General features: G+C 49.5%; 2 protein-coding genes across 4 annotated transcripts in view; one reads left to right on the top strand and one right to left on the bottom strand.

The window, feature by feature from the left end:
* PCYT1A (phosphate cytidylyltransferase 1A, choline) overlaps positions 1–8,145 on the top strand; it is a 50,435-nt gene extending 42,290 nt beyond the window's left edge. For all 3 annotated transcript variants that reach the window (XM_079978015.1, XM_079978013.1, XM_079978014.1), the window contains 3 exons: positions 1,873–2,015; positions 2,585–2,773; positions 4,593–8,145. In XM_079978015.1, coding sequence (XP_079834141.1) covers positions 1,873–2,015; positions 2,585–2,773; positions 4,593–4,799 — 539 coding nt within the window. In that variant the 3' untranslated portion in view covers positions 4,800–8,145. The remainder of the gene's footprint in view (positions 1–1,872; positions 2,016–2,584; positions 2,774–4,592) is intronic.
* A 1,928-nt stretch (positions 8,146–10,073) lies between these two features.
* Positions 10,074–26,234, bottom strand: SLC51A (solute carrier family 51 member A). The gene is made up of 9 exons (XM_079978224.1): positions 26,000–26,234; positions 23,647–23,741; positions 22,069–22,223; positions 21,082–21,155; positions 19,071–19,229; positions 18,590–18,701; positions 13,181–13,327; positions 11,784–11,889; positions 10,074–10,457 (listed from the first exon to the last, which is right to left on the bottom strand). The coding sequence occupies exons 1-9, from the start codon at positions 26,041–26,043 to the stop codon at positions 10,309–10,311; spliced, it is 1,041 nt and encodes a 346-aa protein (XP_079834350.1). The 5' UTR covers positions 26,044–26,234; the 3' UTR covers positions 10,074–10,308.
* Positions 26,235–27,129: the final 895 nt, after the last annotated feature.

The raw sequence follows: 27,129 nt of genomic DNA, 5'->3' as shown, positions 1-27,129 counted from the left end.
CAGAGCCTCTTCATTTCCCTACATGCTTCTAGAGCAGGCTTTCCCAATCCCGAGTCTCCAGCTGTTGTTGGACTAAAACTCCCATCATCCCTAGCAAGCAGGGATAATAATAATAATAATTTTTATTTATACCCTGCCCTCCCCAGCCAAGGCCGGGCTCAAGGCGGCTAACAAGCAATAATAAAAACAAGTTGAATGAATACAACTTAAAAGCAAGATTAAAATACAACAATTAAAATATTGAAACATTAAAATATTAAAATGCAGCCTCATCACAGGAGGAGAAAGAAAAAAGAAAGAGGGGGAGGGAGTCAAATTGGCTCCAAGCCTAAGGCCAGGTGGAACAACTCTGTCTTCCAGGCCCTGCGGAAAGAGATCAGATCCTGCAGGGCCCTGGTCTCATGAGGCAGAGCGTTCCACCAGGCCGGAGCCAGTGTTGAAAAGGCCCTGGCTCTGGTTGAGGCTAATCTGACTTTCTTAGGGCCTGGGACCACGAGGGTGCTGCTATTTATGGACCTTGAGGCTCTCTGTGGGGCAGACCGGGAGAGGCGGTCCCGTAGGTACGAGGGCCCTAGGCCGATGATGGGAACTGTAGTCCAAAAACAGCTGGAGACCCAAGTTTTGGAAACTGCTCTAGAGGATAGGACTGTCAGGGGCTGCTAGCCATGAGGTCAGAAGCAGCGATGCTTCTGAATCCCAGTTGCTGGAAACCACAGGAGGGGAGACTCTTGTGCTGGAATCCTGCTTGCAGCTTTCCATGGAAGCGCAGGTTGCAGCCGCAGGAAAGGTGGCATTTTTCCATCTCCGACGTATTAAGCAGTTGGTCCCTTACCTTTCTTGCCCTGATCTGGCCACAGTGATCCATGTGACGGTCACCTCCAGGCTTGATTATTGTAACTCGCTCTACGTGGGGCTGCCCTTGAAGCTGTTCCAGAAACTCCAGCGGGTGCAGAATGCCGCAGTGAGGCTCCTTACGGGGTCCTTGCCGTGGGATCACATTCATCCAGTGCTTTACCAACTGCACTGGCTCCCGGTGGAGTACAGGGTCAGGTTTAAGGTTCTGGTTTTGACCTTTAAAGCCCTATGTGGCCTAGGACCCACGTACCTATGGGACTGCCTCTCCTGGTATGCCCCGCGGAGAACCTTAAGGTCCACAAATGACAACACTTTGGAGGTCCCAGGTCTCAAGGTGGTTAGATTGGTCTCAACTAGGGCCAGGGCCTTTTCAGCACTGGCCCCGACTTGGTGGAATGCTCGGTCACAAGAGACTAGGGCCCTGCGGGATTTGACATCTTTTCACGGGGCCTGCAAGACGGAGCTTTTCCGCCTGGCCTTTGGTTTGGACTCAGTCTGACCCTTCTGTCCCCCCCCCCCCTTATGGTTTTGATTTATGGGCTACTTGTAAAATGAGGCTGCATTTTAAATTGCATTTTAACCTGTATTTTAAATTGGGGGTTTTCCCTATTATGTTTTTATTGTAATTTTACTGGCGTTAGCAGCCGGCTCTGGCTGGGGAGGGCAGGGTATAAATAAAAATTATTATTATTATTATTATTATTATTATTATTATTATTATTATTGGCGTCTGTTTGGCCAGTGCTGGACTAGATGGGCCATTGGAGAGCAGTGAATTCAGGTGGGAGGAGAACACAGGGGCTGGGGGCTGCGTAGCCCAAACCTGCTTCTTCCTCCTTTGTCCCCCCCCCCCTTTCCCTTCCTCCCCACCCCCCATCCCCAGTCTTTCTCATCATGCTAATTACATGCCTCCAAGAAGGGTACAGGGCCTTTCCAGATTGCATCATGTCGCCATGTGCACGGAACCTTCTGGGGTCAACAGACTGCCCACCCAACCATCTCTCCATCTGTTTGCAGGAATGTTCGCACCGACTCAGAGAACCGAAGGGATTTCCACGTCGGATATCATCACTCGCATCGTCCGCGACTACGACGTCTACGCCCGGCGGAACCTGCAGAGAGGCTACACGGCTAAGGAGCTCAACGTCAGCTTCATCAACGTGAGTCCAGGGACCCCCAAATCCCACGAAATCCAGATCTTGCCACCCATGGAAACACATTTCTGCATCTGCTTTGAGTCTGTCACAGAGCGAGGTGTTTTCTGTGTGCAGAATTCGGCCCTTCTGCCCAGTGCTGTCCCCAAGACTGCCGTTTTGCGAGAATCTCCTGATATGATGTTTTCAGAAAGCAGGGGGCAGAGACTGCTCTTTGCTTCTTCCGCTCCTGCCTGACACTGTGTGGAGTCTGTGTGTTATCTATGTAGTGGCCAGATGGCTAAGTGAGAGCTGTAACACTCGTGCAAGTCAGTAGCCTTTTAATTTTAGTTTACAGTAGCTATTAGAAATAAAAGAAGTTATGCTTCACAGCTTTCTTCCATGTTGTTCCGAGCTTGGTACTCACAATGGACAGTTGTGAGTCCAGTGCACTTGGACCTGCTTTCCGGGAGTGGAAGGTCTCTGGAAGTGCTCTAGTCGCCTAGCCCAGTCGGGGCAGAACCAGTTGTTGAGCCCAGTCGCTGGCACCGGCTCAAAGGCATACTGACAATGGCGGCCTCTCTCTTTTATTGCAGGAGAAGAAGTACCACTTGCAAGAGCGTGTGGACAAAGTGAAGAAGAGGGTGAAGGACGTCGAGGAGAAGTCCAAGGAGTTTGTGCAGAAAGTGGAGGAGAAAAGCATCGACCTCATCCAGAAATGGGAAGAGAAGTCACGCGAGTTCATTGGCAACTTCCTGGAGATGTTTGGCCCCGAAGGAGCTCTGGTAAGGAGGCAGCAGCGACAGACGCCTTCCGCTCCTCTGCCTGCCTTGTCTCAGGGCTTGCATCCTCTGCACGTGTGCCTGCACCCTCTGGGCCAAATGCGCTGAACAAAGACTGTATGTCCTACATAGAACTGTAGACCCCAAGGCCGCAGGTGGAGCTCCTCCTCTGCATCCGCAGCAGCCCAGATTTGGTCTTTGGCACTTGAGGATTGAGCAGCATGGAGGAGCCGTGACCAGCCCCTGGTGGGCAGGGCCAGGGGCAAAAGTGGGCAGGGCAACAGGTGTCACTCAAAGCCAGGACGCGTTCCACCCAGGCACAAAGGAGAACCATTAAGGGGGTGTGGTCTGAGGATCGGGGGTGTGCTGGTCCTGCGGGTTACCCGAGAGGCAAGGTCCAAGTCCGGTCCGTGGTCAAAGGTGCAACGAGGAGGCAGTCCATAGCAGCTGAATCTGGGTGCAGGGCAGGGAGCCAGGTGAAGTCAGGAACAGGCTTGCAAGCAGGGAGCCAGGGCAGGTTAGGAGCTCTGGCAGAAAAGCAGGACAGGGTTCAGGCAGGAACTAGCAACCAACAACATTGCTCCCGCAACTTGGGACTGGGGCGGGCCGGCTTTTATCTGCCCCGAGGCATAGGACGGCCCCGATCCTCTGGTGACTCGCCTCTCCTGGCCTGGAGGCGAGCACTCCTCCTGCGGGAACTTAGTTCCCTCCGCCTCTCTGCCCTGAGCCTCTGCAGCTCAGGAGAGGCTGGAGGGTTACCGGACCCAGAGGCAACCACAGCTTCCTCTGACGGGGCTGAGAGTGGAGCACCTGCAGGCAATGGGTCCTCCATCACCTCCGGAGCCAGAGAAGACTCAGCTGATGCCTGCACCTGAGGACCCAGCACAGGTGAGGACCCTTCAGGCTCAAGCCCCAGCCCCAGCTCAGCTGGCTTTGGCGGCGGGGAATCCTGTGCAGGCTGGGATCCCTCAGGTTCAGCATCCGAGTCTGAATCCCAGGCCATCACAGGGGGTCTGGCTTGGCTGTCTTCAGCCTCTGGGACTGAGGCTCCCCGTCTGCCTTAGTTTGAAGGATCTCAGAGGGGAGAGTGCCCTGGTCAGCAGCTGCTAAGTCAGAGCAGACAATACTGAACTGGGTGGGCCCCAGGTGATCCAGCTCGATAAAGGAAGCCTTGTTGCACATGCTAACAGCTAACCCATGTGGTGAGTTCAGACAGGACAATCCTGCGTTGCAGGGGGTTGGACTAGATGACCCGTGGGGTCCCTGCCTCGCACACTGAAAGTCCCAGGTTCAGTCCCCAACATCATCTCCAGCCAAAGGACTCCTGCCTGAACCTCTGGAGAGCTGCAGCCAGTACAGAGCCAGGTGAACTAATGGTTTGATGCCTGGATAAGTGGCATGGGGCAGGCCTGAAACTTGGAGCCGGTGTGAGTCCTCTGCATGGGAAGGACCCAGACCCAGCAGCAGAACACCTGCCTTGCATGCAGAAGGCCCCAGGTGCAGCCCCTGCTAGCATCACCAGGTAGACTTGGCAGAGACCCCTTCTCTGAAACCCTGGAGAGCCACCGCGGCTGGTCAGTGTGCCAGCGTTTCTCAGAGCGGGTCCTCAGCTGCTGTTGAACTGCAACTCCCATCATCCCTGAGCGCTGTTCCTGCTAGCTAGGGATTCTGGGAGTTGTAGTCCAACAGCAGCAGGGCCCACTGCTGAGCTAGGCGGACCACTGGGTCTGATTCACAAGACAGCTTCCTATTCTTAATTCGAGTATTCTGAATGCGAGTTTTGCGGCAGGTTTCTGACCAGCGCTCTGCCTTTCCTCCCCAGAAGCACATGCTGAAGGAGGGCAAGGGGCGTATGCTTCAGGCCATCAGCCCCAAGCAGAGCCCCAGCAGCAGCCCCACCCACGACCGCTCCCCCTCCCCTTCCTTCCGCTGGCCCTTCACTGCCCGGACGCCCCCCTCGTCTCCGGCCAACGTCCCCAGGAACAAGTCAGCGGTGGCTTACGACATCAGCGAGGACGAGGAGGACTAGAGACCCTGGACCCCGCGGGGATTTCTGCAAATGCTGCTTCCTTGATGAGTCCCGCCTCCAGGCATGAAGAGAACCGCTGACGATGAGCTCCAGAGGGCAAGCGCCTCCCCCTCAACCAGCCGCCCGAGGGCTGAGTCTGCCGTGGCAGCCCACCCGGGCAGCGTCCTCCTCCTCCTCTCGCTGAGGACTAGTGCCTTGGGGAGTGGGGCGCATTGTTGCGTTTGAACGCCTTCCCCACTTCCCCTTTCATTGGTTATTTGCTGTCTTGTTTCTTGGGGGAAACGGGGGGAAGGTGGCTCTTATTTTAAAGCAGGCGTATTCCTTTTAAACTTTTAACCGGCCCGAGCCACTCGTGCAAATGAGCGCTCTGGTTGGCGGGGGAATTATGGGGCTGGCAGAGCCGGGAGGCTGCCCTGTAGGCAAGCATCGTTGCCTACCTGCCCCCAAGCCCCAGGGTGCCCCCTGCCTCCTCACAGGCTGTATCCAGTTCAAGGCCCGCAAGGCCCTTGAGCTGGTGTGAAGTCGAAGTAGTGCAGGAAGTAGTTACAGTAGAAAATCTGTAAAGAGAGAGAGAGAGGTGGCGGCTGGCTGTGGAGTCACAAGATGCTTTTTGGGATGCCGGAGCGGCAGTTGGTCACCTTGCAAGCCCTTCTGTTCCCCCAGTTTGCTGGTCCTCAAGAAGATAAGTGGGAGGGGAGGCTGTGCAAAAAAAAGGGGGGGGAGCATGTCTGCAGATTCCCACTGTAACCGCGGTGAGGTTGTTGGGTCGTCTGCTCAGCCGCCTCTTCCTGCTTCTGGCGCACACAATAATAAAAGAAAAACTTCAGTTCGCTTCCCAAATGGGCAAAGTTGGCTTAAAGTTCCTGTGGATTTGCAGCAGGAGTAGCAACCCCCCAAGGCTTCAAAGGCAAGTTGCTTGCTGCCGAATTGGAGGAGAACATCAGGCTAGCATTGTGCGGCCCTCAGGTGGAATGTACGTTGCGTTGCAAAGCCAGAGCAGGGCTGAATGGGTGGCAGTCGTTCTGTAGCGTCCGGAAAAGCGACCCCAATTCTCCCCATTCTGAGACTTGTTGGGCAGCGAAAACAAGGGAACTTGGGAACCTGTTAAAAGCTTAAATTGTTATCTCTTTTGCGTGTTGTGCTTTAAGCAAAGGTTTGTGACCCCTTTCCTGGCGCCGGGTGTTTGGTCTTTGTTGACGTACCCATCTCGCCTTTGTTGACTTACCCATCTCTTCTCAGAACATCCCTACCTGACCCTAACCCCTTCCTGCCTCCCAGCTTCCAAAGTGCACCATGCAGCTCTGTCTGATCCTGCAACTCTGCTCTCCTGCCTGCCTGTGTCTGTCATACATGCCCAGTGGTCAGGGCTTTGCTGCCCACCCCCCACCCCTTCATGGGGAACAGGGGAACCGCCCCGTTGTGCAACTATGGCTGAGTGTGTGTTCTGTGCTCCCAGGAAAGACCTGCAGCGGCACAGATCTTGCTCAGAGGGTGCGACACATTCGTTGCGTCACCTCCAAATCTCCTGGGTGTTCGAGTGCAAACCCTGCCAACTCTCAGCCCTGCCTTGAGTACGGTGCAAATTAATATCACGCAAAACAGCTGCTCTTTCAGTGAACTGCCCGATGTCTGGGGGTGGTCCTCCTGTTGGCTTTTGTTGTTAACTGTGTAATAAATGTTCAGAGTTAACTGTCAGCTCTGCATGGATTTTCCCTGGATTCAGTCCCTACTTCTGATGTTTCCCTGTAAAGAACGATGCCAGCTGCCCCTTGTCCATGGACGACTGCTCGTCTGGGTTATTTCATGAATTAATGTTTTTCTTAAGAGATTGTCTCTTTGTAGGAAAATCAGCTTGTGAAATGTCTCGGGGGGCGGGGAGGAATTGTTCGTGCTCTGAGAATACAGAGCAGGCAGACAGCCTCTGCCACACTCTGTGAGCTCAGCGGGACAGCTTCAAGGCATCCTGGCGCCCACACATGTTCTGACATGAAGATTGTCCCTGGACAGGAACGGAGGTGTTGGTCAGATTGCCACTGTGGTGGTCAGTCTGGGCCGTACACCGTCAGGATTTTTGGTGGGAGCTCACAAAGCAGACAGCGCCATGCTCTCTCTTCCCTGTGAGTTTCCCCTGGTGTCTTAAAAATCTGAAGGAGAATGCATTTCTGTTCCTCAGCCTACCTTCCCATTCCACAGGGAGAGAGGAGAGTCCTGGAAATGCTGGATTGCCCCGTTTTAACTCTTCAAAAGTGTGTTCAGTTGGATTGTTTTGAGACGCACTTCTGAACATTTGCACACAGTATAAAGTTGATTCACAGACGCAGGAACTGAGTTGCCGCAAGGCAGATTTCCCTTCCATGTTATTCATGCGGTAAAATGTGCTTCTGAAAGGTTTCCCCAGTGCTGTAAAATTGCCGTGGTACACATGGCCTCAGGATAATTTGTGTCTTTTCCTTTGAGGGCGCTCTTCCAAAAGATCATTTTGCCATGAAAACAGCGAGTTGGACGGAGACGGCACCTCAGGGTGGTTCTTTTGCCCCAGAAATTGTCTCCCAAACCGGCTCATCTGGAGACTGCTTTTGGGAACAGGAGTGTCAGCGGCCCTAAAGGAATGACACTTATGGAGCCAGCCATTCCAAAACGATACCTTCAAAGGTCACTACAGAAGCAGATAAATTTGTTGGATGACTTTTAAAAAAACAACTGGATTTGGGGTGCTGAAATAGTGACTGCTACATATTGCATTATACCAGTGGTCCCTCTCTCTAAGATGTAGATTTGTAGAGCAACGGTAGCATTGAAAGATCGCCACCTGTGTGCTTGACTCTGTTTTGTGCCCTTTTCAAAAGAAGCCCAAAGGCCAGTACACTTAACAGTACTTCGGCCCTGCGAAATTACTGTACAAAAGTGGGTTTTGGTTAGGGACGGGCACAAATCTCGCACACCTGTACTTGTAAGTGATGGCCCCTACACGGGTGTTGCTACACAAGGTAGGCTCTTCATAGAACAACTTGCTTGCAGCATTTGTGCAGATTTATTTAGTCATGTGTGAAGCATAGTCCTGTTGCCTCTGAATGAACTCACCTGGGCACTGTGTCATGCACCCCTTTTAAGCAATATTTGGAGACTTCCATACTTCCCAGAGTCAGAGGGAGAAAATAGGCAAGGGTTATTAACTTCTTTGCATCCAGAAGCAAATAGTTTTCCAGGGCCACCACATGCATTTAGCCAGAAATTGCATTTCCTTCCTTCGCAGCTGAGGTGGTGGGAATGTCAATGAACTCTTCCACCCATACAGCTACACTCATTATTCATATAACTATTTAGTCCTCAACACAGGTTGCTGTTTGTTTGTTTTTTAAAAAAAGGGTCGTAATTGGGGAGGAACCGCTACACAGGGCAACCTTTGACTGTCCCAAGTTTCCACCCAGAGCAGAGTCCTTCTGCTCTGGCCGATGACAGTATTGTTATGAGTCCCATAATGGATTTGAAAAGCCACATGGTACTTCACATATGCTAGCGGAACATCGTGGGACCCAAGCCATGTTTGGGCAGCTTTCATGCCACTCCAGTAGTATCCAAACTAACCTTGAATTGGCCATGCGAGAGTTGCAGAATTGAGGCACTTTCTGACAGCCCGTTCATCCTGAAAATACCAGCATTGAAGCATCTTGTACATTTGACCACTTGGAAAATGGGCCTTGTGAAACTCCCTTCTTGCATTGTGGGAAACATAATTTCTGTTCCCTATTACAGCTGCTGCGTTTTCCTAAAAGCCATATGAGATCTGGTCCTATCACTGCATTGTTGCAGGGTTTCTAGCCTAAAGGCTGCCCAGTTCAGGCCTTTGAGACCAGCTCAATTCCTCAGTGACCACCCTGCATCGTAAACTTTCATCCAGGCTAGCTCTCCTGCTTCAGAGAGGAGCAAACATGTCTGTAGCAGAAACAGTTACTAGTTTTTTAGCACTAACAAACCGGAAGAATTAAGGGTTTTTTAGTTTCCCCAACCTTCCTTGCTCGTTGGCTTAGCGAAGACCTGGAAGATCTCTCTTTAAGGAGCCAGGTTTTGACACTAGATGGTTTGAGCTGCATGATGTCAAGATTTCCTGTGCTGGGCAAAGGCCATTCATGGTGTCCTTTGCAGGGAAGCCAACGTAAAAACGCCCAAACAGAAATCTTTAGCTGGTTGCCTCAACAGAGCTCTCTCTAGCCACAGAGACTGGTGGTGATGGACTTTTCTCTCCTAGCCATGCCTCTTTCAATCAGTGTTAAGTGTCCCAGTTTCCTGTTGTCTGTGAATTGCAAGCTCCTGGGATGGGGGTTGTTTTGTGCGTTCTTCCTTTTTTCTTCCACTTATGCGTTTTAGCCAAATAAATGTCATTTTACCCCAAATACTTTTGGGTTGTCCTTAATGTTTCAAAAACCAGCTTTCATCTCCCTGCTTCCATATTGTGGTGCCAAGCTCTCATCTCACAAGCCATGCCAGATTTCCACTGCCACAGGTCCCCATAGCGTTGGGTCACAAGGGCGAGGAGGACCACAAAACGCTCAAATGGGAGATTCCTGCATTGTAGGGGGTTGGACTAGATGACCCCAGGGTCCCATCCAACTCTGTGATTCTGTGACTCCAAAAGACACACTGACAGGATCACCTGTCCCCCCCAAAAAACCAGCAGTGCAGAGAATGCAAAAGGGGGTTCTAATCACACAGGTGTCTCTGAAAAATTTTATACATCACTCGGGAAGACAGGCGAACTAATGCCAGTGTACTGCAAGAAGCAAAGATCGCCAGTGTTGAAGCAGTGATTCTTCAACATCAACTTCGTTGGACTGGCCATGTTGTGCGGATGTCTTCCAAAGCGACTACTCTCTTTCCAACACAAGAATGGAAAGTGAAATACTGGTGGACAACAAAAGAGGTTTAAAGATGCTCTCAAGGCAAATCTTTAAAAATGTAACATAAGCACTGATAAGTGGGAAACACTGGCCTCTAAGCGCTCCAACTGGACTTCAAAGGTGCCATAGACTTCGAAGACACTCGAACTCAGGACAAAAGGGAGAAACAAGCTAAGAGGAAGGCACACTTGGCAAACCCTCACCATGATCAACTCCCGCTCAGAAACCCACCGTAGATCCAGAATTGGCCTCCACAGTCACTTACGGATTCACTTTTAGAGCCATGTTCATGGAAAATCTTACTCAGGATTGCCAAAGAAGAAGAAGATACTCTGGGATTGCTTTTCATAGTAGGAGCGGGCTAGGGATTAATAACCAATACAGCATAAAATAGATTTATTCCATGTGCCCCAGGCATTTTTGACAATAGCTGCACAAATTATAGTTGTCCTGAAGTCATTCTTGAACAAAGGGTCATATGTCCATGTGCCCAAGGCAGAATCAGTCCCTTGTCCCTTCCCCCTGCAAGGAAGGCCACATGTTCTTGAAATCCCGGAGCAAATGTTGGCAAGAGGGTTGGGGGCCTCCGATAGCCCAGCTGGGCACTCCTGTTCCTAGGCAGCCGAGAGACCGATTTCTGCTTTGCTCTCTGGCAAACCTCCGGCCGGGCAACAGCCTGGCTTCTCGTCCGGCTTTCTGTAGTACATCCTGGTCAGCACAGCCATGACGAAGGTTTCCAGGACCAGGAGCTGCGCGTGCATCACTGCAAGCAAAGATGGAGGAGAATGAGTGCGGCCCTTTTCCCCGGGGGAAGGTCACTGGCTTCTCCGCTTCCCACAAATGCAGCCTTTGCCCACCTGGTGCCTTCCAGAGGTTTTCGACTACATCCCCAGTCATCCTGGCTGCAGGATGCCCGGGAAGATGCCTGGCATTAAAAGAGAAGGCAACTGCTGACTCTCTAGTCTAGTGGCAGAGAGTTCCGCAGGACCGTGCTGCTAATACTAAAGGCTCGGTTTCTTTGTCCAGCAGCAGCAAGGCCCTAATAATAATAATAATAATAATAATAATAATTTATTATTTATACCCTGCCCATCTGGCTGGGTCCTCCCAGCCACGCTGGGCGGCTTCCAACAAAACACTAAAATACAATAACCTATTAAACATTAAAAGCCTCCCTAAACAGGGCTGCCTTTAGATGTCTTCTAAAAGTTTGGTACAGTAGTTATTTTTCTCTTTGACATCTGGTGGGAGGGCATTCCACAGGGCGGGTGCCACTACCGAGAAGGCCCTCTGCCTGGTTCCCTGTAACTTGGCTTCTCGCAGCGAGGGAACTGCCAAAAGGCCCTCGGAGCTGGACCTCAGAGTCCGGGCAGAACCATGGAGGTGGAGACGCTCCTTCAGATATACTGGACCGAGGCCGTTTAGGGCTTTCAAGGTCAGCACCAACACTTTGAATTGTGCTCAGAAACATACTGGGAGCCAATGTAGGTCTTTCAGGACCGGTGTTATGTGGTCTCGGCGGCCGCTCCCAGTCCCCAGTCTAGCTGCTGCATTCTGGGTTAATTGTAGTTTCCGGGTCACCTTCAAAGGTAGCCCCACATAGAGCACATTGCAGTAGTCCAAGCGGGAGATAACCAGAGCATGCACCACTAGAATTGTAGAGTTGGAAGGGACTCCCTGGTCATCCAGTCCAACCCCCTTCAATATAGGAATCTCAAATGACCTCTTGCCATCTGACCTCTGCTTAAAAGACCTCCAATGAAAGAGAATCCACTGCCTTCTGAGGGATTCCTTTCCTCTGCGGAATGGCTCTAAGCATAATAAAGTTCTTCCTGATGCTTAGTCGGAATTTCCTTTCTCGTGACTTGAGGCCATGGGTTCGAGTCCTACCCTCCGGAGCAGGTGAATCCAAGCTCGCTCGCTCCCTCTTCCGTGGGGCAGCCCTCTAGATACTTGCAGAGAGCTATCCTTAACCGCTTCCCAATTTTCTTCCTCAAGGGCCATTGCTACCACCCCACAACACAGCCTCAGGATGCTTCCTTTCTTTTTGACACCCCCCCCCCAAGAAAACCATCGGGTTTCCACTCACTCTGGGACCGCACTCTGGAGGAGAATGGTGGGGAGCAGGCAATCTGGCCGCCATTGCCCAGGGTGCTGAAGATGGAGGGCTGCAGCGCCGTCAGAATGAGGAGGACCTGAAAGCACAAGCACAGAATAATAAGCCACTCTGGGTGGCTGCCAATCAAGTGTTAAAAACAGTACAGCATTACATATTAAAAACTTCCCTGAACAGGGCTGCCTTCAGATGTCTTCTGAATGTCAGGTCGTTGTTTATTTCCTTGACATCTGGTGGGAGGGCGTTCCACAGGGAGGGTGCCACTACCGAGAAGGCCCTCTGCCTGGTTCCCTGTAGCTTTGCTTCTAGCAATGAGGGAACCAGAAGGCCCTCAGCGCTGGACCTCAGTGTCCGAGCAGAATGATGGGGGTGGAGACGCTCCTTCAGGTCTACTGGGCCGAGGCCATTTAGGGCTTTAAAGGTCAACACCAACACTTGGAATTGTGCTCGGAAATGTACTGGGAGCCAATGCAGATCTCTCAGGACTGGTGTTATGTGGTCCCGGCGGCCACTCCCAGTCACCAGTCTAGCTGCCGCATTCTGGATTAATTACAGAAGGAAGTGTTCTGAAGCAGCGCTGACAATGAGGACCGGAAGCATGAAGGGGCTGGAGAAGCCTCTGGGGCGTCAGCACCCAGGCTGAGTTGGGCATCTCATTTGGAAAGTCGGCTTGTTTGCTTATAATGTATTTTTAAATAAATAAATATATATCACTATTCATATTTTTTAAAAAAATAAAATAAATCAGAGTGGTTTTATTCTGTGAACCGCACTGAGATCTTCAGACAAAGAGCGGTATACAAATTTTAATAACAACAACAATCGATATTGGTGTTATATTTATTAATACCCTGGTGTTTTTTTTACTCAAGGTGGCTTACACAAATTAAAACGACGCAGACACAATGCAGAAGGCTAAAAGCACATTAAAAATAATGGTTAATTGCACTATCATAGAACTTAAAAGTATATTAAAAGTATAAACGGTACACAAAGCCAGACAACAAAAGTTAAAAACAGAAATCGGGTAACTATTGTGGAGATATGTCTTCTTCATTGCCTACATAAGCTTGGCGAAATAAAAAAAAGTTTGTAGCAGGCATTTAAAAGGTGAAACCGGAGGCGCCTGCTGAATTTCTAGTGGCAGTGAGTTCCACAGGACTGGCCTGGTGACACTAAAGGCTGGGTTTCTCCTTGTTATCAAAGAAGCCTCAACAACTCGACCAGATACTGCAGTTGATCTGAGTGACTGAGCTGGGATAAAAGAGTTCATATATACTGACATATATACTGGACCTAAGTTGATCATGACTTTGTAAATTAATGCAAGGACCGCGAACCTGAGAGGAGAGAGAGAGAGACGAGGTTACCTGGAAGCAGGCGAACTTGCAGCCCATGTTCTGCTCCGACAAGTGGGCTCTGGCTTGCCGAAAGAGGACCGCGTTTGCCCACAGAGCAAATAAGGTCGACACTCCCAGGGAGGTGTTGATCCACAGAGCCACGCTTGTGGCTGATATCTAGAAGGCAAGAAGGCGAGAACGTAAGAGGAGCCGACTGCATCAGGCCAGGGGCCCATCTCCTCCAGCACCCAGTTCTCAAAGTGGCCAACCAGGTGTTTGTTGGAAATTCTCAAGCAGGATTCGAACCCAGGGCAACACTCTCCCCTCCTTTTTTAAAAAAATAATATTTATTCAAATTTTGAAAATTACAAAAAGAAACAATAAAAAAGAAAAATAACAAAGACATAAAAAATACAAACAAACAATTAAAAAAAACCCCGATCAGACCTTTACATAGCTTTCTTTCCTTTACTTATTTCCTTGACCTCCTCACACCTCCCTTTTTTGTATTCTAGTTCAGCTAGATGTTTCAGCAAATCCTTTCCAGCTTTGTTTTTAACCTAATAATTTATCTTAATATACTGTAATCCTCGTCTTTCACCAATTAATAAATCAATTTTAACCTAATCCTTTATATCATTTCTGCTAAAACCATATTACTTCATTCCAACAACCTTCTAACATTCCTTAATTTTGCAATGTTTCTGTAGATAAACTTTGAATTTTTTCCAATCTTCTTCCACCAACTCTTCACCTTGGTCACGGATTCTGCCAGTCATTTCCGCCAGTTCCATATAGTCCATCACTTTCATCTGCCATTCTTCCCGGGTGGGCAAATCTTGTGTCTTCCAATACTTCGCGATGAGTATTCTTGCTGCTGTTGTTGTATACATAAAAAAAGTTCTGTCCTTCTTTAACACCAATTGGCCGACCATGCCCAGGAGAAAGGCCTCTGGTTTCTTAAGGAAGGTATACTTAAATACCTTTTTCATTTCATTATAGATCATCTCCCAGAACACTCTCCCCTCCTGTGGTTTTCAGGAAGTGGCATTCAGAAGCATTGCTGCCTCCAGCTATGGAGACACAGCAGAGCTGTCCTGGTCGGTAGCCACTGATCGCTTTATCCTCCATGAATTGATCTTTCCCTCTTCTGAAGCCATCCAAGTTGGTGGCCACCACTGTCTCCTGTGGCAGGTGTAGCGATCAGGTGGGATTACTAGGAGGAATTATGAAATATGGAGCAAGGCACTGTGTCAGCGATGAAAGCACGGAGTTGACTGGGTTTGAGTCATTGACAATCATTTCTGATCAAATCCCACAAGCCTCTGCATCTCTGTCCATTTTCTCTACTGCCCATTTTCTTTCTCTCTGCCTGACAGGCATGTACCTTGGGTTAAGTACTTAATTCATTCCGGAGGTCCGTACTTAACCTTGGGTTAAATATTTAATTCATTCCGGAGGTCCGTACATAACCTGAAACTGTTCTTAACTTGAAGCACCACTTTAGCTAATGGGGCCTCCTGCTGCTGCCGCGCCGCCAGAGCACGATTTCTGTTCTCATCCTGAAGCAAAGTTATTAACCTGAAGCACCATTTCTGGGTTAGCGGAGTCTGTAACCTGAAGCGTATGTAACCTGAAGCGTATGTAACCTGAAGCGTATGTAACCCGAGGTACCACTGTATCAGCGTTCTAAACACAGGCCAGTTGCTTCATCAGGCATCCTGAGACATAAAGATAGAAGGTAGCTTTGATGGAGTTTAATCTTTAGATAGATCTTAAGGGCCAGGAAGAGAGTTCACAAGGAGATGGTATATACTGCCATCCTGTCTCTCCTGTCCTCTGGGGTTTTGCTAAAAGCATTCCTCCTTCCTCCTTGTTTCCTATGTTATTTACTCTGAACTACATATGCATGCTCAAGGAGGAAATAGTTTCTTTGTAGTTAAAAGAATTTCTTCTGATCTGCCATTGTCCCACGTGGGGGTTTTGAAATGCTCAGAGGAAATCTGATTGGTTCTTACGAACACTGTTTAAAAAGTTCTTTTGTGAATAAAACGACCTGGGTCGAGGGGTGGACAGGATTATTAATATTGGCACTCCTCCCCGAGTCTTGCCGGTCAAGCCTCGTGTGTATTTTATTAATCAGAGTCCAATCCTTCCTTGCTTTTTTAACGCTACAGTAGGGAGTTCCATAGTTTAACTACATGCTGCTTGAAAAAGTCCTTCCTTTAACCTGTCCTGAATCTCCCAGCCTTCCTTGCATGTCCAAGATTTCCAGTATTATGGGGGGGGACGACGACTCTTCTCTCCCCACTTTCTGCAGGTCAAGCATCATTTCATAAACACCTATTCCTCGCATTTCTCAAAACTGAAAAGTTCCAAAGGGAGTGTGAAATGCAGGCATTGTGGAATCTGCTGCTACAGTGGCTTAAAGGTAAAGGTAAAAGGACCCCTGACTGTTAGGTCCAGTCACGGCCAACTCTGGGGTTGCGGCGCTCATCTCGCTTTACTGGCCGAGGGAGCCGGCGTACAGCTTCCGGGTCATGTGGCCAGCAGGACTAAGCCGCTTTTGGCGAACCAGAGCAGCGCACGGAAACGCCGTTTACCTTCCCTCCGGAGCGGTACCTATTTATCTACTTGCACTTTGACGTGCTTTTGAACTGCTAGGTGGACAGGAGCAGGGACCGAGCAACGGGAGCTCACCCTGTCGAGGGGATTCGAACCGCCAACCTTCTGATCGGCAAGCCCTAGGCTCTGTGGTTTAACCCACAGCACCACCCGTGTCCCTACAGTGGCTTAAAGGTAAAGGTACCGCTGCCCATACGGGCCAGTCGTGTCCGACTCTAGGGTTGTGCGCCCATCTCACTTAAGAGGCTGGGGGCCAGCGCTGTCCGGAGACACTTCCGGGTCACGTGGCCAGCGTGACGAAGCTGCTCTGGCGAGCCAGCACCAGTGCCGCACACGGAAACGCTGTCTACCTTCCCACTATAAAGCGGTACCTATTTATCTACTTGCACTTCAGGGTGCTTTCGAACTGCTAGGTGGGCAGGAGCTGGGACCGAAAGACGGGAGCTCACCCCGCCGCGGAGATTCTAACCGCTGACCATGCGATCGGCAAGCCCTAGGCACTGAGGTTTTACCCACAGCGCCACCCGCGTCCCTCTACAGTGGCTTAGATGGCTTTAAAAGGAGGATAACACGTTTATGTATGCGACAACAGCCACACGGATGCTTCTAGCCCAGAGATGGAAGGAAGAAATAACCCCGGCCAGAGAAGAATGGCAAACCAAATTGATGGACTACGCTGAAACGGCAAAATTAACCGGGAAGCTCAGAAATCAAGAGGACAAGAACTTTTTAAAAACAATGGGAAAAGTTTACAATTTATTTAAAAGACCATTGTAAGCAGGTTAAAACATGAGCAGGATTTGAACCACACTTGAAAATTAACGGAATGTATGGATAATTTGGAAGGATAAAATCTGGATAGTGTTGATATGCAGTTGTAAATATTATCACTAGGAGCCATGGAAGGGAGGGGGGATGGAAGTCAGGAGATTCAGAGTAATCTCAAAATTTGGATCTTGAATTGTTTTGTTGTTGTTGTTGCATGTTTATATATTTTTTAATCAAATGAAAAAATGATATAAAATAAATAAATAAAAGGAGGATAATAGATCCAAAGAAATGGCTGTAGAATCATAGAGTTGTAAAGGACCCGAGGGTCATTGATAGTCAACCCTCCCTGCTATGCAGGAATCTTGCGCATCCATGACAGATGGTCATTTAACCATCGTGGCTGAGTGGAGCCTCCATGTGCAGGGAGAATATTATTATTATTATTACTTCTACCCCGCTGGGCTTCCCCATGTGACATCTGCTGAGGAGCAATAGTGTGAGGGGCTGTTTTGCCTTCATGCCTTCCACTTGGGCTCCCCAGAGTCATCTAGCCGGCCAGCTGGGAAGCAGCATGGTGCAGTCAGCGGAAATTTGTGGCCTGATCCAGGCGGGACCACTGCTGGGTGAACAGGGGGAGATCCTCTGCTGGGTGTGAGTGTGTGCCTGGCTGTGTCTTAGGAGAAGTTTCATAGGCGCACGAGGGAGAAGGGGCGGGTGTTGTTGTTGTTGTTTAGTCGTTTAGTCGTGTCCGACTCTTCGTGACCCCATGGACCAGAGAACGCCAGGCACTCCTGTCCTCCACTGCCCCCCGCAGCTTGGTCAGACTCATGCTGGTAACCTCGAATACTCTATCCAACCATCTCGTCCTCTGTCGCCCCCTTCTCCTTGTGCCCTCCATCTTTCCCAACATCAGGGTCTTCTCCAAGGAGTCTTCTCTTCTCATGAGGTGGCCAAAGTACTGGAGCCTCAGCTTCACAATCTGTCCTTCCAGTGAGCACTCAGGGCTGATTTCCTTCAGAATGGAGAGGTTTGATCTTCTTGCAGTCCATGGGACTCTCAAGAGTCTCCTCCAGCACCATAATTCAAAAGCATCAATTCTTCGGCGATCAGCCTTCTTTATGGTCCAGCTCTCACTTCCATACATCACTACTGGGAAAACCATAGCTTTAACTATACGGACCTTTGTTGGCAAGGTGATGTCTCTACTTCTCAAGATGCTGTCTAGGCCTGTCATTGCCCTTCTCCCAAGAAGCAGGCGTCTTTTAATTTCGTGGCTGCTGTCACCATCTGCAGTGATCATGGAGCCCAAGAAAGTAAAATCTCTCACTGCCTCCATTTCTTCCCCTTCTATTTGCCAGGAGGTGATGGGACCAGTAGCCATGATCTTCGTTTTTTTGATGTTGAGCTTCAGACCATATTTTGCACTCTCCTCTTTCACCCTCAATAAAAGGTTCTTTAATTCCTCCTCACTTTCTGCCATCAAGGTTGTGTCATCTGCATATCTGAGGTTGTTGATATTTCTTCCGGCAATCTTAATTCCGGCTAGGGATTCATCCAGCCCAGCCTTTCGCATGATGAATTCTGCATATAAGTTAAATAAGCAGGGAAACAAAATGCAGCCTTGTCGTACTCCTTTCCCAATTTTGAACCAGTCAGTTGTTCCATATCCAGTTCTAACTGTAGCTTCTTGTCCCACATAGAGATTTCTCAGGAGACAGATGAGGTGATCAGGCACTCCCATTTCTTTAAGAACTTGCCATAGTTTGCCATGGTCGACACAGTCAAAGGCTTTTGCATAGTCAATGAAGCAGAAGTAAATGTCTTTCTGGAACTCTCTAGCTTTCTCCATAATCCAGCGCATGTTTGCAATTTGGTCTTTGGTTCCTCTGCCTCTTCTGAATCCAGCTTGCACTTCTGGGAGTTCTCGGTATCAAGCAACAATTCCTTCACTGCACCTGGGGTGGGCTGGAGGACCTCACGAGGTCCCTGTCCGACTTCATCTAAATCTTGGAGGGCAAGGCGGCTGCAGGTGCTGGGACTTACCTCAGAGGTGTCGTACAGGCCCTCCGTGGTCAGAACGAGCCCCAAGAAGATGCAGGCTCCCTTGAGGAAGGCATACTGGAAACTCCCCAACATGATCAGCTTCAGTTTTCGCCTGCGGTTAAGAGAGAGGAGGGAGGAGGAGGAGACGGGTGTTTGTGCCCAGGAAAGGCCCACGTCCTGGTCAAAGTTCAAGCAACCTTTCGCTGTGTTGGAAGAAGAGGCAAGGGGGATTCCTCCCTCTCCCAAAACCACCCACCCCGAAACAACACTGGGGAGAGGGCTGTGCGTCTCAGTGGGTAGAGCATATGTTGTGCTTTTTATATTGTAATTGTATGTTCTGGCAGGAGGACCAACAGCAGGTGGCGCCAGAGCCCAAGAGCACACAGACGTTGCAAAGAAGGAGGCAGGCAGGGGTGGGGATTGTGGCTGCAGGATCAGGCCCAAAGCCCCCATAAGTGGGACCTGAGAACCTTCCACTCACTTGGTCATAGTGATGCGAGGGCAGCAGGGGCAGCAGCAGCAGCAGGGCCCCGTGCTGATCACCATCGGGGTGTCCTTCAAGGCCTTGAGCACAGCCTCCGTGCCCCCAAAACCTTCCACCATGATCAGCATCAGCAGGTAGAAGCATACGGCAAAGTACCTGGAAGAGGAACAGGGAAGGCCATGTTAATAATTGCATTTATTGCTCTGTTTACATTATTAGTCGCTTAAGAACAGAAAACAAATTTTTTTTAATGGCAAAAGGTAAAGTAAAGGTAAAGGGACCCCTGACCATTAGGTCCAGTCATGGCCGACTCGGGTTGCGGTGCTCATCTCGCTTTACTGGCCGAGGGAGCCAGCGTACAGCTTCCGGGTCATGTGGCCAGCAGGACTAAGCCGCTTCTGGCGAACCAGAGCAGGAAACGCCATTTACCGTCCCACTGGAGTGGTACCTATTTATCTACTTGCACTTTGACAAGCTTTCGAACTGCTAGGTTGGCAGGAGCAGGGACTGAGCAACGGGAGCTCACCCCGTCGCGGGGATTCGAACCGCCAACCTTCTGATTGGCAAGTCCTAGGCTCTGTGGTTTAACCCACAGCACCACCTGCGTCCCTAAAGGCAAAAGGTGGGGAATGGAAAAAGTTTGCGGGGTCAGTCTGGATGATACCCAGGGGTCCCCTTCCAAACCTGGGATCCTGTATTGACGAGGTTAGAATGTACAAGGGGAAGCTTGCCAAACTAGTTCCTTTGTCAAGATAATAGTTTTGGCAGCTAGTTAAATGCCACAAGCTGGCACAACCAAAGAAGATGCCCTGTGCCATAGAAGCGAAAGGGTGGACCTTGAAAGACACCTGCCTCACTTAGCTGCTAGGTAGGAAGGAGAATAATAGCCAGTGTTGTGTGTGACTGAGATGGAGGCCGGCTGGAAGCAGGAGACACAGAGACTTGCATGCTGTGTGCTGGACTTTGGGGCTTCTACGGAAACCGAACAGAGAAGCAAGCTCCGTTGGGGTGTTGATGCTGTGAGCCCCTGAATTGTACGTATGTTGTTGTTGTTGTTGTTTAGTCGTTTAGTCGTGTCCGCCTCTTCGTGATCCCATGGACCAGAGCACACCAGGCACTCCTGTCTTCCACTGCCTCCCACAGCTTGGTCAAACTCATGCTGGTAACCTCGAAAACACTATCCAACCATCTCGTCCTCTGTCGCCCCCTTCTCCTTGTGCCCTCCATCTTTCCCAACATCAGGGTCTTTTCCAGGGAGTTTTCTCTTCTCATGAGGTGGCCAAAGTATTCAGCTTCAGGATCTGTCCTTCCAGTCAGCACTCAGGGCTGATTTCCTTCAGAATGGAGAAGTTTGATCTTCTTGCAGTCCATGGGACTCTCAAGAGTCTCCTCCAGCACCAGAATTCAAAAGCATCAATTCTTCGGCGGTCAGCCTTCTTTATGGTCCAGCTCTCGCTTCCATACATCACTACTGGGAAAACCAGAGCTTTTAGTATATGGACCTTTGTTGGCAAGGTGATGTCTCTGCTTTTTAAGATGCTGTCTAGGTTTCTCACTGCTTTTCTCCCAAGAAGCAGGTGTCTTTCAATTTCGTGGCTGCTGTCACCATCTGCAGTGATCATGGAGGTATACGTGCCAATTATGCCATATATCCTAAGGGCAGCACAGTCTTCCTTCATTGCAAGGAAACGGAGACCCAGGTAAGTGCTAGGAACCCCTAGAGTCTCTCTCCGCTTGGAGATTGGGGCTTTACAAAACATTGCGATAGAACTCAATCCAAAAACCCATAGAACAGACACAGCAAAACAGCAAAAAACCACTTTCGGTGGAAACCGTATCATCCAGCCAGTCATCACGATCTGTCAAATGCCTGGGAGATGATGTAAAGTTTCAGCAAAGGATGTTAAGAACAGGGCTATTGTTCTGGCCTGTCACCATCCGGTGGAATTCAAATTTTGTCAAATTAAAATTTGGGTGGAATGGGAGGGTCTCCCAGGGAGGTACTCACGCGCCAATGGCCATCTCCACCACATTCAGGGAGCGGGGAACCCAAAGCCCGAAACAGCAGAACACCGAGACCACCTGGCGGAGAAAGGAGGCAAGGCTGAGAATGCAGAAGGAGCAGCAGCAACTGGATCCAGACCCAAGGCGTCCAGTGGGGGCAGAATCCTGCTCTCACTGCCACCAAAGGGAAGCCCGGGAGCAAGACCTGAGTGCAACAGCAGCTGCTCCCCACTCATCGAATCATAAAAGTTGGCAGGGACCCCCAGGGGTCATCTAGTCCAACCCCCCGCTATGCAGGAATCACAGCTGAAGGAATCCCTCACAGGTGGTCACCCAACACCTGCTTAAAAACCCCCCAACCCAGGAGAGTCTGCCATCTTCCTTTTTCCTTCCTTCCTTTCTCAATTTAAATTACACACATATACAAAGAATTTACAATCTCATACTATAAAAAAGAAAATTAAATAAAAAAGAATTAAGAAAAAAGAAAGGAAGAAAATACAGGAAAAAGAAAGAAGAAAAAGCAGATTTACGTGCATAAAAAAACTTAATCTTCCTAATTAATACTTAAATAAACACTTAAATAAAAAGGACTTCTGACAAAACGAGTCTTCCAATTATTCTCATTGTACTGTTTATACTGCTGTGTTTTTCGCACAGTTTTATATTCTTTAATATTGTTCCCGTCTACTCCACAAACGGTATTTGGTGTGTTTACAAGTATCACTCAAGTTCTGCTAATACGGTGTGGTTGGTACAATATGATCTTATATAATCCTATATAAGATATAAGAGTCTGCCATCTTCCAAGGCGCTACTAATTTTGGTCCAGGATCTCCCCAGCCCAGGATCGCACCCGGCCGCAGTTACTGCTCTGTGTACTAAATGTATTTCCCTGGCTGCCACCAAGGGCAGCCCCAGGGATTGTCATTGCAGTAGTCTAGAAGGGGGGGGGTTACCAGAGACAGGGAACCAAGGGACGGGCACTTACGGTGGGCGCAGAGCTGCTCCAGATGAGGGTTTTCATCTTGACGAAGCAGCGGACCTTTCTAGAGAGATACAGGGCGTCTTCAACGAAGATGATGACTGACAGCAGCGTGAGGAAGGTCGCCATGCCAGTGATGGCAAGGTCCACGAGGTTCAGCTCTGCAAGGAACAGTAAGCCAATGTTTGTGGGAGCTCTTCAGAAACATCTCTAGGTAGAGCATGAGACTCACGAGTCACGGGTTCAAACATCACGTTGAGCAAAAGAGACCTACATTGCAGTGGGTTGGAGGAGATCGGCCTTTCTCAGCCTGTGGGTCCCCAGATGTTGTTGAACTACAACTCCCATCACCTCTAGCTAGCAAGGCCAGTGATGTGTGGAAGTGAGAGCTGGACCATAAAGAAGGCTGATCACCGAAGAATGGATGCTTTTGAATTCTGGTGCTGGAGGAGACTCTTGAGAGTCCCATGGACTGCAAGAAGATCAAACCTCTCCATTCTGAAGGAAATCAGCCCTAAGTGCTCACTGGAAGGACAGATCCTGAAGCTGAGGCTCCAAGACTTTGGCCACCTCATGAGAAGAGAAGACTCCCTGGAAAAGACCCTGATGTTGCGAAAGATGGAGGGCACAAGGAGAAGGGGGCGACAGAGGACGAGATGGTCGGATAGTGTTTTCGAGGTTACCAGCATGAGTCTGACCAAGCTGCGGGGGGCAGTGGAGGACAGGAGTGCCTGGCGTGCTCTGGACCATGGGGTCACAAAGAGGCAGACACGACTAAACGACTGTGGGTTAAGTTCAGATCATGTCCAGTTAAGACAGAGGTCGTTAACCTCGGGCCATGGGCCAAATGCAACCCTGCAAGTTTCTCTGTCTGCCTGTCAACATGCTTCCCAGTCTCCACCCCCTCCCAGGCCAGATCAGAAAGGTGTGAGCTTCTCTAGGAGCCTCTGACCTTATGGACGTGTGAGTGACACCTGTCGCTCTTGTTTGTCTCTGGCTCTGCCCACTTCTGTCATGCGGTCCCCAGAAAATCGCCCAAGGATCCAAGTGGCAAAGGGGCCCCCTCTGCCCATCTGAGCTTCTAGGGATGCTCTCTGCCTTTGCGGGCAAAGATGTTGACTCTTTGACAGACCTGAACCACACTTTATCGAGACAAACCATTGCTCCATCTACCTCAATATTGTCTGCACTGGCTGGCAGTGTCTTTCCGGGTGTCAGTCAAGGGAGCCTTTCCCAGCCTATCTGGAGATGACAAAAATTGAGCCTGGGAGATGCTTCTTCACTAAGCTACAACCCTACCCTTAAAAACAGAACAAGATTCCAGTCCTCATTGTTCTGAGCTCCCTTATACCAAGTCAGACCATTGGGTCCAAATAACTCAGTGCTGTCTACACAGACTGCCAGCAGCTCTCCAATATTTCAGCCCTGGGACCTTCTGCATGCAACTCAGGTGGTCTGCCACTTGCCTACTCTGCACCCTGCAATTTCCGGTCCTCTGGCGCCACAAGGAGGCAGCTGACTCTCTTCCGCAGGATTCTACAAGACACTTCATAGGTTCAAACCTCTCCAGCTTTGCCAACTTACGCTGCAGCAGCTGCAAGGCAGTCGGTGGGTGGGAGAAGCAGGCAACCGGGATGCTGAAATTGTGGATTAGCAGGTGGACCAGTTCAGGGGCAAACCTGTGATGGAGATGAAAGAACCCCCCTCTTGCCGTGAGATAAGGGACTTTGAAAGCTCTGCTCCTCTCCAACAAGCCCCAGAGCCAGTGGCGTAGTATGGGTTGTCAGCACCCGGGGCAAGGCAAGTAATTTGCGCCCCCTAACCCATGGATTTGCGCCCCCTAACCCGTGGATTTGCGCCCCCTAACCCTAACCCCCAGATGTTGCGCCCGGTGCGGCCGGCCCCCCCTGCACCCCCCACGCTACGCCACTGCCCAGAGCAGCACTGAGATGCCTTCAGTGGCGTAGCGTGGGTTGTCAGCACCCAGGGCAAGGCAAGTAATTTGCGCCCCCTAACCCTAACCCCCAGATGTTGCGCCTGGTGCAGCTGGCCCCCCCTGCACCCCCCACGCTACGCCACTGGATGCCTTTGCCAGGTAACGTTCAGAGGCTGGTTCATTAATAATAATAATTTATTATTTATACCCCGCCCATCTGGCTGGGCTTCCCCAGCCACTCTGGGCAGCTTCCAACTAAATATTAAAATACAGTAATCCATCAAACATTAAAAGCTTCCCACCCACTAGATTGTGTCCAAAAAGCAAACACGAAAAAGTGATATTACCATTTTATGCACTCTGTGCATGCACACCATTGCTCTTGCTTTATTATTCAAGTAGCGTGAATGAGTGGAGAAGGAAAATTGCATGCTGGGTGTCACTGGGAAAGCAAATGAAAGCAAAACTGCCAATAACATAACAATGTTCTACAAATCTATGGTGGAATACTGTGTACAGTTCTGGTTGCTTCACCCCAAAAAGGATATTATAGGGTTGGAAAAGGTTCAGAAAAGGGCCACCAAAACCATCAGGGGAATGGAGGGACTCCCCATGCAGCATTTGGGACTTTTCAGTTTTGAGAAATGTCAGGAACAGGTGACATGATAGAAGTTTATGAAATGATGCCTGGCATACAGAAAGTGGGCAGAGAATTATTATTTTTTCTCCTTCTCTCATAGTACTAGTTCTTGTGGACATCCAAGGACGCTGAATGTTGGAAGATTCAGGACAGATAAAATGAAGTCCTTCAGTCACACTTCTCTGAAGTCTCTCAGCCCCACTCACCTCACAGAGTGTTTGTTGTGGGGGAGGAAGGGAAAGAAGAATGTTAGCCACTTTGAGACTCCTTAAAGGGAGTGAAAGGTGGGATATCAAGTCCAAACTACTACTACTACTACTACTACTACTACTACTACTACTACTATTCTTCTTCTTCTTCTTCTTCTTCTTCTTCTTCTTCTTCTTCTTCTTCTTCTTCATGCAGCACAGAGTTAAACTATGGAACTCACTGCCACAGGAGGCAGGGAGGGCCACCAACTTAGATGCCTTTAAGGAAGGATTAGATGAATTTATGGAGGGGAGGGTTATTGGGGGCTACCAGCCAGGACAGCCCTGCTCTGCCTCTGCAGTTGGGACCGCTTTAAACAGAGGGACAAAAATTATGGGCACACTGGTTTGCTTTTCATTCTGAGAGCAGTAACCTTCCCTGATTCAATTTGTCATGATTTATCTCGTGCTTCTTTCAGCATCTTGGAAAGATCACAAGGTTTTAGACACAGAGGAAACTATCCTTGAAAATATTTAACTGATGAGCTGACCAACATTTTGTCAGAGACAGATGATTAATGGGCTACAAATTAGGTTGCTGGTTGACAGACCTAGCAGTTACTTCAGATATTGTCTGCGTCCAAGGAACAGGTTCTGGGGCCAAGCCTGTGTGTACAGACCCCTCTCAAATGAGACCTTCCTTGCCCCCATTCTTGACCAATGCACCTCAAAACTCCAGGCATCATCATGGATGGAATAGCCATACCCTCCAATATTTTTCCGATGAAAATAGGGACATTCTATTTAATAATAATAATAATAATAATACTCCACCCATCTGACTGGATTGCCCCAGCTTTTCTGGGCAGCTTCCAGCATATATAAAAACATAATAAAACACTGAACATTAAAAAATACTTCCCTATACAGGGCTGCCTGCAAGTGTCTTGTAAAGGTTGTATAGTTCCTTATCTCCTTAGCTTGGGGGGGTCGCATAACTCCATACTCTCCAACATTTCTCTGATGAAAACAGAGGTGTCCTAAGGATAAGCGGGACTTTCCAGGATCAAATCGGCTTCTGTAAATGCAGGACTGGCGCTGGAAAAAAGGGACACTTGGAGCGCCTGGAACCCAAAGGTGGCTCCACAGAGAACAAGGTCGCTGGCTGCTTACCGTGGGTCTTCCATGAGGTCCAAAGACTCCATGGTTCCTTCCATATGGGGAGCTTCCTCCGGGGGTCCTGTCAATTGTGGATCAGGCAAGCAGCCGACTCCTTCTGATCCCAAGCCCCAGCATAGCCTCTCCTGCGGCTGTGTTTGCAAAGCGAGGTCAGAGTCCCGCTGCTCAAGGCTGCTTTTTGACCGACTCACACCCTTCTCTTTTCCAGTTCTTCCCTGTCATTTGTACGCCCGCAAGTTCATTGACAGAGAGGCCGCGGCACCAGCAAACATGCCACTCCGGGGTTAATGACCCAGGAAGGGGCAGCGGCAAGCGAAAGGTATGTCCAACGTCACACAGGCAATGTGCCAAGGAAACCACATTTCCATAGGACATCTCTCTCTCTCTCTCTCTCTTTCTCTGCCAGCCTTTGATTCCCAGTCTCGTGTCCTTATTAAAAACCAGGTGCTGAGTCAAACCTTGGACAGGACAAGGAATACAGGGCTTCTTCATGCAGCGAATAGTTAGACTACAATAGTAATAATGTTGTTGTTGTTGTTTAGTCATTTAGTCGTGTCCGACTCTTCGTGACCCCCTGGACCAGAGCACGCCAGGCACTCCTGTCTTCCACTGCCTCCCGCAGTTTGGTCAAACTCATGCTGGTAGCTTCGAGAACACTGTCCCACCATCTCGTCCTCTGTCGTCCCCTTCTCCTTGTGCCCTCCATCTTTCCCAACATCAGGGTCTTTTCCAGGGAGGCTTCTCTTCTCATGAGGTGGCCAAAGTCTTGGAGCCTCAGCTTCACGATCTGTCCTTCCAGTGAGCACTCTGGGCCGATTTCCTTCAGAATGGATAGATTTGATCTTGCAGTCCATGGGACTTTCAAGAGTCTCCTCCAGCACCAGAATTCAAAAGCATCCATTCTTCGGTGATCAGCCTTCTTTATGGTCCAGCTCTCACTTCCATACATCACCACTGGGAAAACCATAGCTTTAACTATACAGGCCTTTGTTGGCAAGGTGATGTCTCTGCTTTTTAAGATGCTGTAATAATAAATTTTATTTATACCCCGCCCTCCCCAGCCGAACAGGCTAACAACAGTAAAAATTACAGTAAAAACATAATGGGGGGGGGCAATTTAAAAT

The sequence above is a fragment of the Podarcis cretensis genome (genome assembly GCF_951804945.1).
Source record: "Podarcis cretensis genome assembly, chromosome: 5".
Taxonomy (NCBI): domain Eukaryota; kingdom Metazoa; phylum Chordata; class Lepidosauria; order Squamata; family Lacertidae; genus Podarcis; species Podarcis cretensis.
Note: the sequence above shows the minus strand (reverse complement) of the source record. Positions and strands in the feature narration are given on the sequence as shown.